The following is a 14,049-nucleotide window of genomic DNA, read 5'->3' as shown; positions in this document are numbered from 1 at the left end:
GAATTAATTATTTACTTAGCATAGATATAATTTGACTACAGTTGCTGCTTGAATGAAAGCAGCATGAATGAGTTGATATTTGGACAATTATAAGATATAGATCTGTTGTTATTGTTTACATAATTTAAAAAAGTATTCATTTTGGTAGAAGAAAAATTGCATTTTTGAAGTTTGTGTGGGTTGAAGTCATGCTCTGTTACATTTTACTATGGTGTTTGTAATTTCTACTGACCATTATCAAACCTGGTTGTCATTTTGGAACCAAAAAACCCAACGTGGTTTCTTGAGGAAATTGAAAAGAAATCCGAATATGTTTTAGGTTTAAGAACTAAATATGGCAACATAAAAAAAGCATGAGCAGGTTTCCATCTCATCTCTCTAAGATTATTTATCCAGAAGGCAGTAAAATGTGTGTTGTTTTATTTAGAAAATTATGCAGGACTGAGCAAATCTAGTGCTACTATCAAGTTTGTCAGTAAACATTTTGTGTTTTCCCTGTAGCTGTCTCGCAAAGATGAAGGAGTTTATAAGGCAACACTATCAGATGATAGAGGTCATGATGTATCTTCTCTTGAATTGTCAGGAAAAGGTAATATTTAATTTACTATAATGATCTCCACATGTTTTCAAGACCTATCCTTGAAAATGCCATGTTAACAAATATTTTTTGGTGTTCTTTGCATTTAATTTCTCTTTTTATGTTACAGAGACCTGAACTGCAGATCAGCAGTCTAGGAGGGGTGACACTGGGCATTGTAATGATTAATCTCTAGCACTTTGACAGGCAGGAGATGAAGTATCTTTCTAATCAGAAAAACACTCTATTTTATGTGCGATAGCTCTCTCAAATTTGTTGAGCTCTAGTACCTACAAAAAAACCTAAGGCAACAAAGTGCTGAATATGTTGATGTGGGGCTGTCAATGGGGACTGAGAGTGGTTTTGATTCTAAAATCATAAAGCTGTTTTGTGGGTTTACGTCAGCTGACAGCTCTGCCCCATGCAGCCTCTCACTCACTCCCCTTCAGTGAGATGGGGGAGAGAAATGGAAGGGGAAAAGTGAGAGAACTCCTGGGTTGAGCTAAAGACAGTTTAATAAGTAAAGCAAAAGCTGTGTATGCAGGCAAACAAAACAAGGACTGCTTCCCATAGGCAGGCAGGCGTTCAGGCATTGTCACTAAAGCTGGGCTCCATCACATGTAACAGTGACTTGGGAAGAAAAATGGCATCACTCCAAATGTTCCCCACTTTGTTCTTCTTCCCCCAGCTTTATATATGGAATTTAATGTCATATGGTATGAAGTGTCCCTTGGATCAGTCGGGGTCAGTTGTCTTGGATGTGTCCCCTTCTGAGTTCTTATGCACCCCCAGCCTCCTCCTGGTGAGGCAGTCTGAGGAGAAGAAATAAAAGGCTTTCACACTGTGCAAGCACTGCTCAGCAATTGCTGAAACATCCCTGTGTTATCAACACTGGTTTAGTTACTAATCCAAACAGCACAGTACAAGCTCCTATGATGAAAATTAACTCTATCCCAGCCAAAACCAGTACAATTTCCACCCATTATTCCATACCTTTTATGTCATGCTCCGGTCCCACACTACATATTGTGTTCTCATTAATCAATTTCTCCCTTCCTGTCCTTTGATATACAGACAGATATCATTCCCTTAGTCTATGGATTCGTGTGTGCATGTGTGTGTATCCTGATCACTGGAATAAGCAAAAGGTACAGTAGGGCTCCATCATGTGGTCAGGGCTTCCAGTGACTATACTTCAAGTATGGGAAAACTATGCTGTTTGGAAATGTGCAATGAAATGCCTATTTAGAGAATTCACAGTATCACAATATCCTGGACCTCTGCGGGTCAAGGAGGCTTTGAAAATGTCAGCCAGCAAAAGCAAACAATGGGTCTCCTAAATGGTGGAAACAGAAAGGATAAACAGGGAAGTTTAGCATGAATGGGGAAGACTGCATATTGTGTGGGGCAGGTAACTTCAAGCTCAATGTGCCCTGACATTCAAGTGAAGATAAATGCAAATAAGAGTAAGAGAATCTAGTCTAAAATGCACCCATGATGGACATTTAAAAAAGGTTTTGTATGATATCAGACATCATACTGATATACTGTAATTCTATATATATTTAATTTTTTTTAATGTAAAAAAAGATTGGTTTACTTTGGTCCGGAGATTAGCTCGGTAGGATAGAGCATGTCAAAGTTGAGAGTTTGATCCCTATAGGGGCCATTCACTTAAGGTTTGGACTTGATGATATTTGTGGGTCCCTTCCAACTCAGAATATTCAGTGATTCTGAGTCTATAGCGAAGACTGATCTGTTGCCAGCATGTGTGAATTTTACTTGACTTTGGTAGGAAGACCTTGCCTAGACTTCTTTGCTTAGATCCCAACAACTAGGCCTAAGTGAACCCGGATTCATCCCATCTGCATGTTGGCATTTGACCTAAATAATGAATATATTTTTTGGCTCCCAATAGAAGAAGAAAGAAATGTTAAAAAATTAACTCAGTTTGCCAAAGATCTTAACGTTCTTTTTCAGCAGATCGAGGAACTACCTGAAATAAAAGATGAATATCAGGCTGAATTATTAAGGTGTTTTTTGCCACAGAATGCTGTATTATCAGTTGATAATCTCCTAGGTATTTTTCCTCTGCATAAATTCTTTGCTCTTTAATCTAATTGATGTAATTAATTCTTTCAGAAAAAAACCCAAATCTAATTTAAACAGTACGGTTAGCATAACCCTACCTTCTCAGTCACCCATAATGTAATGTGTATGTAGTATGAAATTCATGTCCTCATGTCAATGTGTCAGTAGAAGCACACTGGAGATTGCAAAGAGTTATGGAACTAAATCATGATTTATTTTAACACAGACAAAAATGTGTATATACAGATCACTATAGAACAAATATATAAGTAGTATTTTCTGAACTCCATGCGTTTCTTTATCTTCCTTATTCATAAAAATTCCTCAGCCTAGAGTATGCGTTCTTCAGTCTTGACTATACATTCTTCAGATTATGGTCTGTCTTTCTCTTTCTTTCCATCTTACATACTGTCACTGAATGTGATTCCTCTGCTATGAAAGAGTTCCCCACTTTTCTGCACTTGTCTCCAGGGTTCTCTCCTGCACACCTGTCAGCTCTGTGATATTTTGAAAGCTTGATATGATGCCTAGTGTATTTCACCTGTTGTTAAAGACTTTACATTTGTCAAATGCCATCATAAAGGGAGCAGGTGGAACCTGTTTCACCTAGAATGTGATAATTCATTTTTCCCCCGCAATTTTTTTTTCAGTGTGAACTACTCAGTTTTAATGACTCTTTTTTTCCTGGCCTAAGGGGTACAGAGACAAAGATTTGGCAGCAGACAGTTGACTCTACAAAAGGCAGAGATACTGAGTGACACAGCACAGAATTTACATGCTGTACACAGACAGTTTCCAATTTGTCCTGTACACCTGTTGCAATTTTAATGGTTTTCTTTGCTTAAGGATATGAAGATTTCCCATATTGCTTTAATTATACCGAACATAACCAGGCTATATTCTGATTGAATTTGATGATATATTTTCTTCTTTTTTTTTTTCCTCTCTGTAGTTTATGATGATATAATTCTGGCATTGAGCGAAGCCAGTGGTAAGTAAATGCTGCCTTGAATTTTCATGTAGGCTTTTTGTGTTGAAGTCATCTGAGGCAGAGGCAGAATATTTTTATTTTAAGTAGTAAATCTGTGAGACTCATGATGGTTATATTATTAAGGACATGCTATTAAGTTTCTGAATAGGCAGTTGACCTTGCTAATGGACACTATTAAAAGGGAACAAAGTATTATTCCACCTGACTTGTTTGGTTTAGATACTGTGAAAGTGTCGTAGCAATAATTTTCTACCTAATTCCCATTAGTAAGTTAACCTTAATGTAGAGAGAATGAGACTGATCGTGTTCCCAGTGAGAAGCTGGAAGTCATTTTACTGAAAGAACGGGGTTTGCACAAGTATAAAATTTTTATGCAGTTAAAATCATCACACTACACAATTATATGACTAGTTTATTATTATTTCACAATGTGTCTTGCTATTCATAATGCCTTTATATGACAATAAAACCATAAATTCATACTGAAGTTTCACCTGATATAAATCAGCAGATGTCCCTTGAGAGGTATGACAGTTGTCTCTGTGGTAGTTGAGAATCATGGCCCAGATCCTGGCAATACAGATAGTCCACTAGACTGTTTCCTCCTTTTCATTCCACTTTCTCTTCTGTTTGATCCACATATATTCTATGTAGGTAAGTCAGCCTCTCCACTGAAGATCCTTTGCAATGAGGAAGGAATAAGGCTCCAGTGTTTCTTGAAATACTACAATGAGGAAATGAAAGTCAGCTGGTGTCACAGGTAGATAAGAATTTTTTCCAATTTTATTTGAGAAAAAATGCTGTCTTTATGATTCATTATTTATTATTCTGTGGCATTATTTAGTAACTGGACCACATTAATCAATTTCTCTTTCCAGCACATTATATTCTTTTTTAACATGGATAGTACATTTGATAAAAGAAATATTAACAGACTTGTCCAACAACAATCAAGAGGGTTGTAACAGACAGGAAAAAGGTATCTACAGTATTGTGTTCTCTTATTCAACATGAAACTGTTTGTCTTCCATTGGTTGACTAAAAGATAGCAAAATATTTGGGCATAGTTTCCTTTTTAGGGCTGCTCTTTTCTTAAAGTGAATGAAACTCTCCTCCAGTACTAGGTGAATGCCAAGGATCTGCTCTTATGGTGTAATAAAAGCCTGTATTAAGAAATTATTTTTTTTTCAAACTGATACAGTCATAAGTAGCCCAAAATATTTTAATGTTGATAGTCCTCTCTGAAAAGTTATTCAATGAGGTACACAATACTTTAAGTATAGTCCTCAGAGATAAGAATATGGTCAAAAAGGAACTGTAAAGTTCCTTACAGTTTTCCACTCTCAATCTTCACGTTAATCTTTGACTTTGGAGACAGTCTAATCATCTACACATTGACACATTTAAACTGTGTATTTACAGTTAAATTTGTGTCCACATGCTTCACTATATCAGGTCCTTGCTTGTTTGAAGCTGCAGGTAATGTTTGAAAGGATTTTAAAACTCTTCAGGTGATTTCAACTATCATATTCCTCTATGGCCTACAAAGATGACGTACAGTGAAACGCTCTGACTTGGACAGGAAAGGCTGGTTTATCAGTATGGTATCCTAGATTTGCAATGTTGTCCAGCCCTTGCTTTCTATGCAGACAGGAACACAAAGTGTCAATGATTATCAGGTTCAAGGATCTGAAGAACACTTTTGCAAGGATGTGAAACTGTATTTATACCTCAAGCTTTGTATTTATTAAGTTCTGTTCCTTCTTTCATAAGTATGATACTAATATGATGGAAAGGAAAAGAAAAAAATTTTTACCTCTGCCTTTTACTATATCTACTTGAATTTTAAAAGTGACTTAGTCCATTCCACCATCTATTTCACAGAAATATAAAACTAATATGGCTAATATGGAAATAACAGCGTGTGTATTTATATTTACATAGACTCCCTCTCTTCCCCAAATAGTTCAGATTTTATAATGTCTTACTCATTGATTTTCTTGAAGATCATTGAACACAGATCCTGAACAAATATAGTTTAAATTCTTCAGTGAATACAATGATTATAATCAGAGCTGTTAAAGCTAAAACAAAGACTAAACCAACTAACCAACCTTTGTCAGCCTCCCCAAACTTCCCTGCTCCTTTAAATGTAATTATAGCAAATTTTTTCCTGGAAAAATTGAAAGGCTACAAGAACCATGATTTTTTTTTTAATGGGAATTTCTGACTAGCTTTGAATTACCCACTGTCTTGCACAGCACAGAATACAATAAAATCCTAAAGCTAGGATGCGTCATCCACTCGTGGCATACTGGAGAATATTATATGCAATATTTTCTAATATATAGCAGTTTCTATCCAGGAATCTAATTTGATAGGTTGAACTCAATGTAGTTGTCTTACAGAAAGGGAAATCATAAAAATACCTTTTTCCCCTCAAAGTAACTCTAGCTATGAATCCAAATCAGCTCTGTCTAGGCAAATAAAATGGATGATCAAGGAGAAGCTAAAACTGACTTCATCTATTAAAAATTCCAGCTAAAAATGTTTTGGGAGGAAGAATGAAAAGAAATATTTCTTTAGTTAATGAGTGAAAGAGGAAAGTTTCTCTTTAAGCCATTGAAAGGGGTTTGGTTTTCATGCTCTCATTAAGTATCGTGTTCTGTTTCGCTCTTCATGACAGATTGTAAATCAGAAGACCCCCTGATCTGAATCCATAGGGCATTTCTTTTATTCTTAACCAGGAAGTGATGATAAGTCAATATAATACCACTGTTTTTAAAGAGCTTTTTATTACTTATCAAGAGTTAAGAAATTTTCTTGTCTTGTTTTTAAAGACCCAAAGGTGTATTCTGACTTATGCAAGAGGAATTCTAGACAGATATTTTATTCTTTTTTTTTAATCAAGTTTTTGAAGTTATTGTAAGACAAAAGATGTTTTTCCATCATCAGAAAAGGTGATCTGCCTCAGATTTGCTGTTCTGATCTATTCTATGTTACTGTGTATGAAGTGTACAGAACTCTAAACATTTTCACATAGAGTCATGTATGTCCATGTAGATGTAAAAACAGCTGTGTATGTGGAGAGAAGCAGAATGAGAAGAGGGTGAACAAATTAATCTTTGAAATGAAAACTCAAGCTAATGGTTTCAAAGTGTTTCCTACCCCGAGTAGGAAGCAAAGAGTCTTCTGGGAAGTTTCTCCCATTAGTTAGAATCTATCTGTAGTTCTGGAATAGTATGTTATCCTTTGTAACTTTTTATAGATGATTTCCTATGGCAAATATACAGGAAAAGAACGTTTAAACTCATCTCTATTCTTCTTTTTTTCCAGGGAATCTAAGATTTCTTCTGGTGAAAAGATGAAGATTGGAGGTGGAGAGGATATTGCATGGCTGCAGATACAGGAACCCACAGAAAAGGATAAGGGAAACTACACCTTTGAAATCTTTGGTAACAAGGAATCCTACAAAAGGACACTTGATCTGTCTGGGCAAGGTATTTTTATAATGTCAGATTTATATGGCACCTTTTCATAGATTATGCAGATTTTACTGGCAATAGTCAGAGGAATGACATTAAAAACAGACAGGTTTTGATCAGAACCAGTTGTAGTTCAGTCTTATAAATGTTAGGATCTTTTTAGTCTTGTATCTGGTTTCAGCATCAGTTGCATTGGGTTTCAGGGGCCTAGTTTTCCCATTACACTACTGTATCAGTCTGTATGGGTTTTAAGAGAACTGTAACATGGGCATGTGTTTAAAAGTTTGTACTGAGCCCCAAGTGCAAGTTATGTTGATAGACGATAACCCTCTCAATTGTTTTGTTACAGCTTTTGATGATGCACTTGCAGAATTCCAGCGACTCAAGTAAGTGCTACCTCTTTTGCATTTTAATGCTGTAACAACAGTGTCTTTACTTACAAAAAATATTTCATTACTAATTTCATCAATAACATTATATATTTCTCTTTCTTCCTCAAAAACTTTAGGGCAGCTGCTTTTGCTGAGAAGAGTAAGTTTATTTTACATTATATCATAGGTGTTCCATGTTGTAGTCTAGTGTTCTTTTTAAGGCATCCGTCATGATATGCTGTCACAACTTATTGAGTTCTGTGACTGTAGAAATCCTCTGCTAGGACAAAATACTGCAATAGCAGTAGTAATTTGTGGATTTAGTTGTCTTCAATTCCAATGGAAACCCACTGAAAGCTTTGCATATTTTGCAAGTCTCCACTGTATCTTCCTGCATCTGCAGAGATTTGATTAAATGTGATTTGTGTGTCATACAAGGAGGTGTTGACTCTGAAAGCTGCTGATAATACTGAATATTGGTATCTATCTATTAAGTAAAAAATTGCCTGCTGATACCTATTGTGCATTGCTTGCTGAGACCTAGATAGTGGGGAAGCTTGTTACTGATAGGGACTGTAAGAGTGCTGGAAATGATATCAATTCCCCTGGTAATGACAGGATGCTTCTGCCCACAAAGACAGCGGCAGAACAAATTTTCCTTAGATCTTAGATACTACCAAGATGCTAAAAGCATCCTCCTTGCTTTGCTCTGGGCCCAAAGCACAAACTGTCAAGGTCAGCAGTAGCTTCAAGGTTGTTACATGTGTAAGTTCAGAATGGTATAGCACGATTTCTACTAAAAAAAATCTGTGGGGATTTTACAGTACATAAAACCCCCACCACAAAATAACACAAAAGTTGTATTATGTTTTCTGAAAAAAAGAAAAAAAAACTGTGACACACTGAGTTGTAAAATCATTAAAAAGTGAGTATTTTTGAGGGCTAAACCTCACACAGTCCCATATTTTTCTTTAACTCCTAGATCGTGGTAAAGTCATTGGTGGTTTGCCTGATGTTGTTACTATAATGGATGGGAAGGTAAGGACAGTTTTTGTCAATGAGTCGATGTTGAGTGGTGGGAGGTTTACTTTGATGACAAAAGGGGAGGGATTGCAGATGATTTTATAGAAGCTGAAAGCAGTAGGACAGTAATTTGATTTTAGGTCAGATCTAAAATTTAATAGATTACAACAGATCCAAATTATATAAATTATTGTGGAATATATCTGTTCTCTGCTAAGTTTTTAATATTAACTTATTAAGACTTGATTAATTCTTATGAGTTAATTATTAATTGCTCTTAAATGAGGTAACTTTTCAAAGCAATAGTAATTAAATATTGTCCATGTTACAGAAAGGACAGAAAAAATGAAACTCGTGCTAGTAGATAGTAGGTTATTTTCCCAAAATTTTATTTTTACATTTGCATCATTACTCCTTTAAATATTTTATAGTAAGGCTGATTCCTATATGATATTAATTAACTTTACTTCCTACATGATATCATTTCTTCAAGAATATTCACAGATTTAGCTTATCACTAGGTTGTACCCTGAGTGTGTAAATCTTCCTTCAACATTCTTTCTGACTTTGGAGGCATGTAGTATGCAAGACTTGCTTCTATTAGTGAACATATGGTGGATTTGATCACTTAAAATTTCTTCCTGTTTTATTTTTACTCTGAATTATATCATACCTATTCAGTCACCATCAGTCAAGAAAAACAGTGCTCAAAACATGGACATGTGAACTCAGGTGGAATTTCTCAGCTCCCTCAGGATTTGGTGAAGCCTGAAGGGGAATATGGAGGGAATATAAGGAAGAATTTTGGTAGAAATTATTAGTTTTGAGTTGTTGTTTGTTTGTTTGTTTTCTTTTTTTTCTAACACAATGTTGCATATGTGAAATTCTTAAGGTGACTTAATTATCTAGGGCAGAATTTTGAACAGAATGAGTTTCCAGCAAAGATGGACAAAGTAGGCACTAAAGTAATCAATGCAACTTCTTAAATGATTCTTTCATTTGTTATGTGATCACTATGCCTAAGTACATGAAGTTTACATACATATGCAGAGGGATGGTCAAAACGGGTTTCAGTAGTAAACCTATAAAAATTTGGAAGACTGACCATGAAAATTTTATGACCTCCTTCAACCTCAGTTCAGTCTTTGAAAAATACCTAAGCTACCAGGAATGTCTATTAAGTAATTTTGGTTATTTTCTGAATATGCTGTACATGCATGTAACACATGGCAAGGTTGGATAGGACTTTGAACAACCCTGTGTAGTGGAATGTGTCCCTGCCTGTAGAGTGTTTCCCTCCCATGGCAAGGGGATTGGAACTAGATGATCTTTAAGGTCCCTTCCAACCCAAACCATTCTATGATTATAAGAGCACTTTACCAACATTTATGCATTATTTATTCTTCATGAAATGTTTCCTCTTTTACTAGTCAACAGCACCTGGAATCGATGTCCAGTGATTCATGTTATATACTCTATTTTTAAGTGATTTTTTTTTTTAATAATCTCGAGCAATAACCTTGGGAGGCTTTGGTCAGAAAAGATTTGCTTAGTCTTGCTCCCTGTCATGTACAGGGAAGCTTTAAGGATGTTTTTAAAGCTATCATTGCCTGAACCTCATGTCAGACTAATAGGTTGTCAGGAGTCTCCTGCAAGCAGGACTGCAATGACTGTCCAACTTACCATCTTCAGACACTTTAACCCTGAGGCTAGTACTGTATTGCAGTCACTGGTGAGATGGTGGAAAGTTTGAATCAAGGAAAAAAGAAATATTAGGAACACTACTTTCAGTCTTCAAGAACATGATACCATGTTATAGTTTAATTAAATAGAAATAAAAAGTGTCTGAATATTCTGGTTAAAAAAATCTCACTGACTGATCTCAAAATTACTTCTGTTTTCCTCTCCCAGACGCTGAATCTGACCTGCACTGTATTTGGAAATCCTGATCCTGAAGTTGTTTGGTTCAAGAATGACAAGGCCTTTGAAATTGATGAGCACTATTCATTTAAACTGGAACAAGGGAAATATGCCAGTTTAACAATCAAGGGAGTGACCTCAGAAGACTCAGGCAAATATAGCATCCATGTCAAAAACAAATATGGTGGGGAAACAGTGGATGTCACTGTAAGTGTGTACAGACATGGTGAAAAAATGCCTGAAATTAAGCCCGGCCAGCTTGCTAAACCCAGGCCAATACCACCATCAGAAGAAGTCCTCAAACCTGAGGACAAGTGAAAATCTAATAACAAGTGAAGCTTGACACTGTGTTTTACAAACAAAATGGAATACATGAGCTGTAGTTGAGCTATTCCCACACAGAATTCATTGGTAATGTCCAAAGGGAAACTGAGCTTTTAAGAGTTTTCTTTACGGAGGTAGCTGTGCTATGGTGCTGTACACATCTGCAGCAATCTCATTTTTGAATACATGTAATAGGCTGGGACTTGCAAACAGCAAAAAGCCAAATTCCTTCCAGTGGTTCTCAAATGCAGTGGCAAGTTTCACAAACCTACAAACTTACAGTAAACCTCCATTTTCACACTTCTCAACCATTTGGAAAGCAACTCAGCAATCCTCTGAGAGCAAATGTGCCATTAGTAAAGGTAGTGAACTGCAGTTAGATAGATATTCAGAGATGGTCCCTTTGACTTTGAAACCTCTGGTCCTGTAAGTCTAGTGAATAGTCTTCATTTAGTAGTGTTACTGTTGTTCTATCAATAGTATGACTTTGGTAGACTTTTACAGATGTTCACTGTTTACTCACTCAACCATAGGTCACATAGTTGTATTTTGTTTTTCTTGCTTTGTGCTAATAAAACTTTAAAAGTCGCCTTTACTACTCACTGATCTGAAACACACCTAACTAGTTCTGTTTATTCTTTTTAATTGTTTCATTATTACTTATTGCACAATTTCACAGCTGGTAGCATGAAGACTATTAACTTTCAATAAAGAATGTAAAATATGGTTAATCACAGTCACTGGGTGGCACTTGCGACATTAATTTTACTTTTTACGATACAGATCAAGCTTAAACTGATACCAAAAGATATGTATACAACTCAGTCACTCCAGATAATTATGTCTTTGATTCTCCTCTAAATAAAAAGAACAAGAGAACTCTTCTGTGTTCTGCTAGGCAAAAATTTCAATATATGCTTATCATGAAAAGTTCAAATAAGATGGGATTCAGTGCAATTGCTTACCTGTCTGTCATGCAATATATGATTGAGTGTCTGCAGTTATGGTTTTTTGCAGATCAGGCTCCCTGTTCAATAAAAGTCCACTTATCTACCTAGATGAAACTTTGTTATTTGCTAAGAAGCTTCCAGAAAAGAGTTGTAATAGAAAGTAACAGTAGTGATACAAACATATTGAATGTAACCCTCCTCTCTCGTGACTTCCCCCCCGTCTCTAGGATAAATGAGAGGAAAATGGAGCACTGTGGGAGGCAGGGGAGCTTGAATGAGGGGCAGCATGGAGAAATGGTGCTCTGCAAGATCTTCATTGGAGAAATCGGATGAAAGTGTTTGGCACAAGTATTGGTTCTGTAATTTGTGTTTGGGGTCATGACTGAAAGCTGGTGCTGAGTCTCAGCTTCCGAATTTAAGTGTGGGCAATACAGCTCTGAATTCCAGCCTTTCTCCACAGCAAACTGAAAAACCCCAGGAAAACGGACAGTTTCAGAACAAATGTAATCTCAGTTCTTTTCTCTTTTCTTTTTTTTTTTTTTCTCTTAAATTTCATCTAAGTGACACAAACCTTTCATTGTTTTGCTTGGCAAACAATTCACTTGATTCCAATTTTTTTTGTTGTTATTTTGTTTTGAGGAAAGATGAAAAGCAGACTAAATAATAAGCCTATTTACAACGTGTCAGATATAGCAGGTTGGAGCACTCATCTCAGAGACAGGAGAGCAGCAATCCCCTTCCTCCTCCTCATCTGTGGAGATTTGAACCTGTATCTCTGACCACCAAGGGTAGTACAGTAATGCTGAGTTTGGCTTGTGTTTGGAAGTGCTGCTTCTATTTATCTTATCTTTTTTTTTAACTTTGTCTGACTGGGTAAACAAACTGAAAAAGAGACTAGATCTAGACATCCTGACTCTCACGTGAGCTTGTTAAATGCTAGATTTTAAAGATTTTCTCCCTTTCTTGTAATTTATCTTAATTTTCAGTAGTGAAGGAAGGATTTAGGGAATGGTAATATAAATAATTTAGAAACCTCATAGTCTGAACAGGTAATGATGAGGATGGATTCTCTGCAGTTTCAAATTCCTCAAAGAAGAAAGACTGCAAGTCTCCTTTGCAACTCATTGATATCTGTGAGTAGTCATGATAAAAAACAACAGACCAGCTCTGGAAAGGAAATAGTCTTTAATCACATTTTATTAAAAGATGTTTGATTTAAAATAAAAAGCTTTTTGAAAGGTTTTCATACCTTAAAGCAAATGAACAGTGAGTTTATATTTAAGTATAATATAAACAGCCAGGAATTACATTGAACAGTGATGAAAAGTGCTTCTTTTGGGTGAAAACTTGTGGCTATAGAACCGCATTCTGCAGCTGGTTGGTGAATGAAAGCATCCAAGAGGGTTAAAGACAGAAGAACATGATATTGCCACAAAGTAGTTTAGTTAGGAGATTTTTTTTTTTTTTTTTTTTAATTCTAGTTTCTTATTAAAAGCCTTTAAGAGTTTCAAAATCTTACTATGGCAGGCTCACAAAACATGAGAGCCAGTCTCTGTAGCATACAAAATGAGAACTAGTAGGAATTTAATATTATTCTTATCTCCTTCTTCAGTACACAGGTTAATTTTACCTGACACTATCAAATTATTGCATGTTATGGCAGCCTTTCAGGGGCACAGGAGACAAGGTTAGTCTCATCTCTGCTGTACCTTTAGCTGGCCTTCTTAGTTAAGCAAGCTTCACTTATTTCCTTCCAGGCAAACAGAAATAATTTATTATGACAGTTAATCCTCTACTGAAGTACAGAAATTATCATTCACAGAAACATTGTATTCAAAAGGCTAAGGATTGCCTAGAAACTCTTTCACATTTTTCAGTGTTCAGTGCACCTTTAGTTCCTTTGTACACATTTTAAAATCTTGTCACCAGTGCTACGAAATGAATTGGGTCAACTCTATATAAAAGGGACTATCTTTTCAGAGTGAATGTGCATCTAGTTGCCTGGAGGGGCAATACAATTGGATGGATATTAGAAGGACAAACACAATGCTCTGGTAATCAGTTTAGATGGAATACATAGTGAGGCATATTAGCATTTGCACACACCCTCCATAGACCTGGTGCTAGCATTAGCTTAATTAATAAACATTTCAAACGGGGGAAACAAGAAGGTAAGTGTCATGCTGGAGAAGGTCTGATGCCAAATCGCTTTTCACCCTAAGGTCAAGGGAATTGACTCATTTATACCAGAAGTGAATCTAGTCTATTATTTCTATAAAACTAGGAGCCCATTACAATAAGTTAGCTGCTTCTGTTA

At 36.0% G+C, this 14,049-nt stretch overlaps 1 protein-coding gene across 2 annotated transcripts in view; it reads left to right on the top strand.

Annotated features, from left to right (window-relative positions):
- Positions 1 to 11,522, top strand: part of MYOM2 (myomesin 2) — a 77,861-nt gene extending 66,339 nt beyond the window's left edge. For both annotated transcript variants that reach the window (XM_027641018.1, XM_027641019.1), the window contains exons 31-38: positions 502 to 589; positions 3,621 to 3,659; positions 4,314 to 4,419; positions 6,996 to 7,159; positions 7,494 to 7,530; positions 7,653 to 7,675; positions 8,498 to 8,553; positions 10,450 to 11,522. In XM_027641018.1, the coding sequence (XP_027496819.1) occupies positions 502 to 589; positions 3,621 to 3,659; positions 4,314 to 4,419; positions 6,996 to 7,159; positions 7,494 to 7,530; positions 7,653 to 7,675; positions 8,498 to 8,553; positions 10,450 to 10,776 (840 nt within the window). In that variant the 3' untranslated portion in view covers positions 10,777 to 11,522. The remainder of the gene's footprint in view (positions 1 to 501; positions 590 to 3,620; positions 3,660 to 4,313; positions 4,420 to 6,995; positions 7,160 to 7,493; positions 7,531 to 7,652; positions 7,676 to 8,497; positions 8,554 to 10,449) is intronic.
- The last annotated feature ends 2,527 nt before the right edge of the window (positions 11,523 to 14,049 follow it).

The sequence above is a fragment of the Corapipo altera genome, unplaced genomic scaffold (assembly GCF_003945725.1).
Source record: "Corapipo altera isolate COAL_440 unplaced genomic scaffold, ASM394572v1 46, whole genome shotgun sequence".
Classification (NCBI taxonomy): Eukaryota; Metazoa; Chordata; class Aves; order Passeriformes; family Pipridae; genus Corapipo; species Corapipo altera.
Note: the sequence above shows the minus strand (reverse complement) of the source record. Positions and strands in the feature narration are given on the sequence as shown.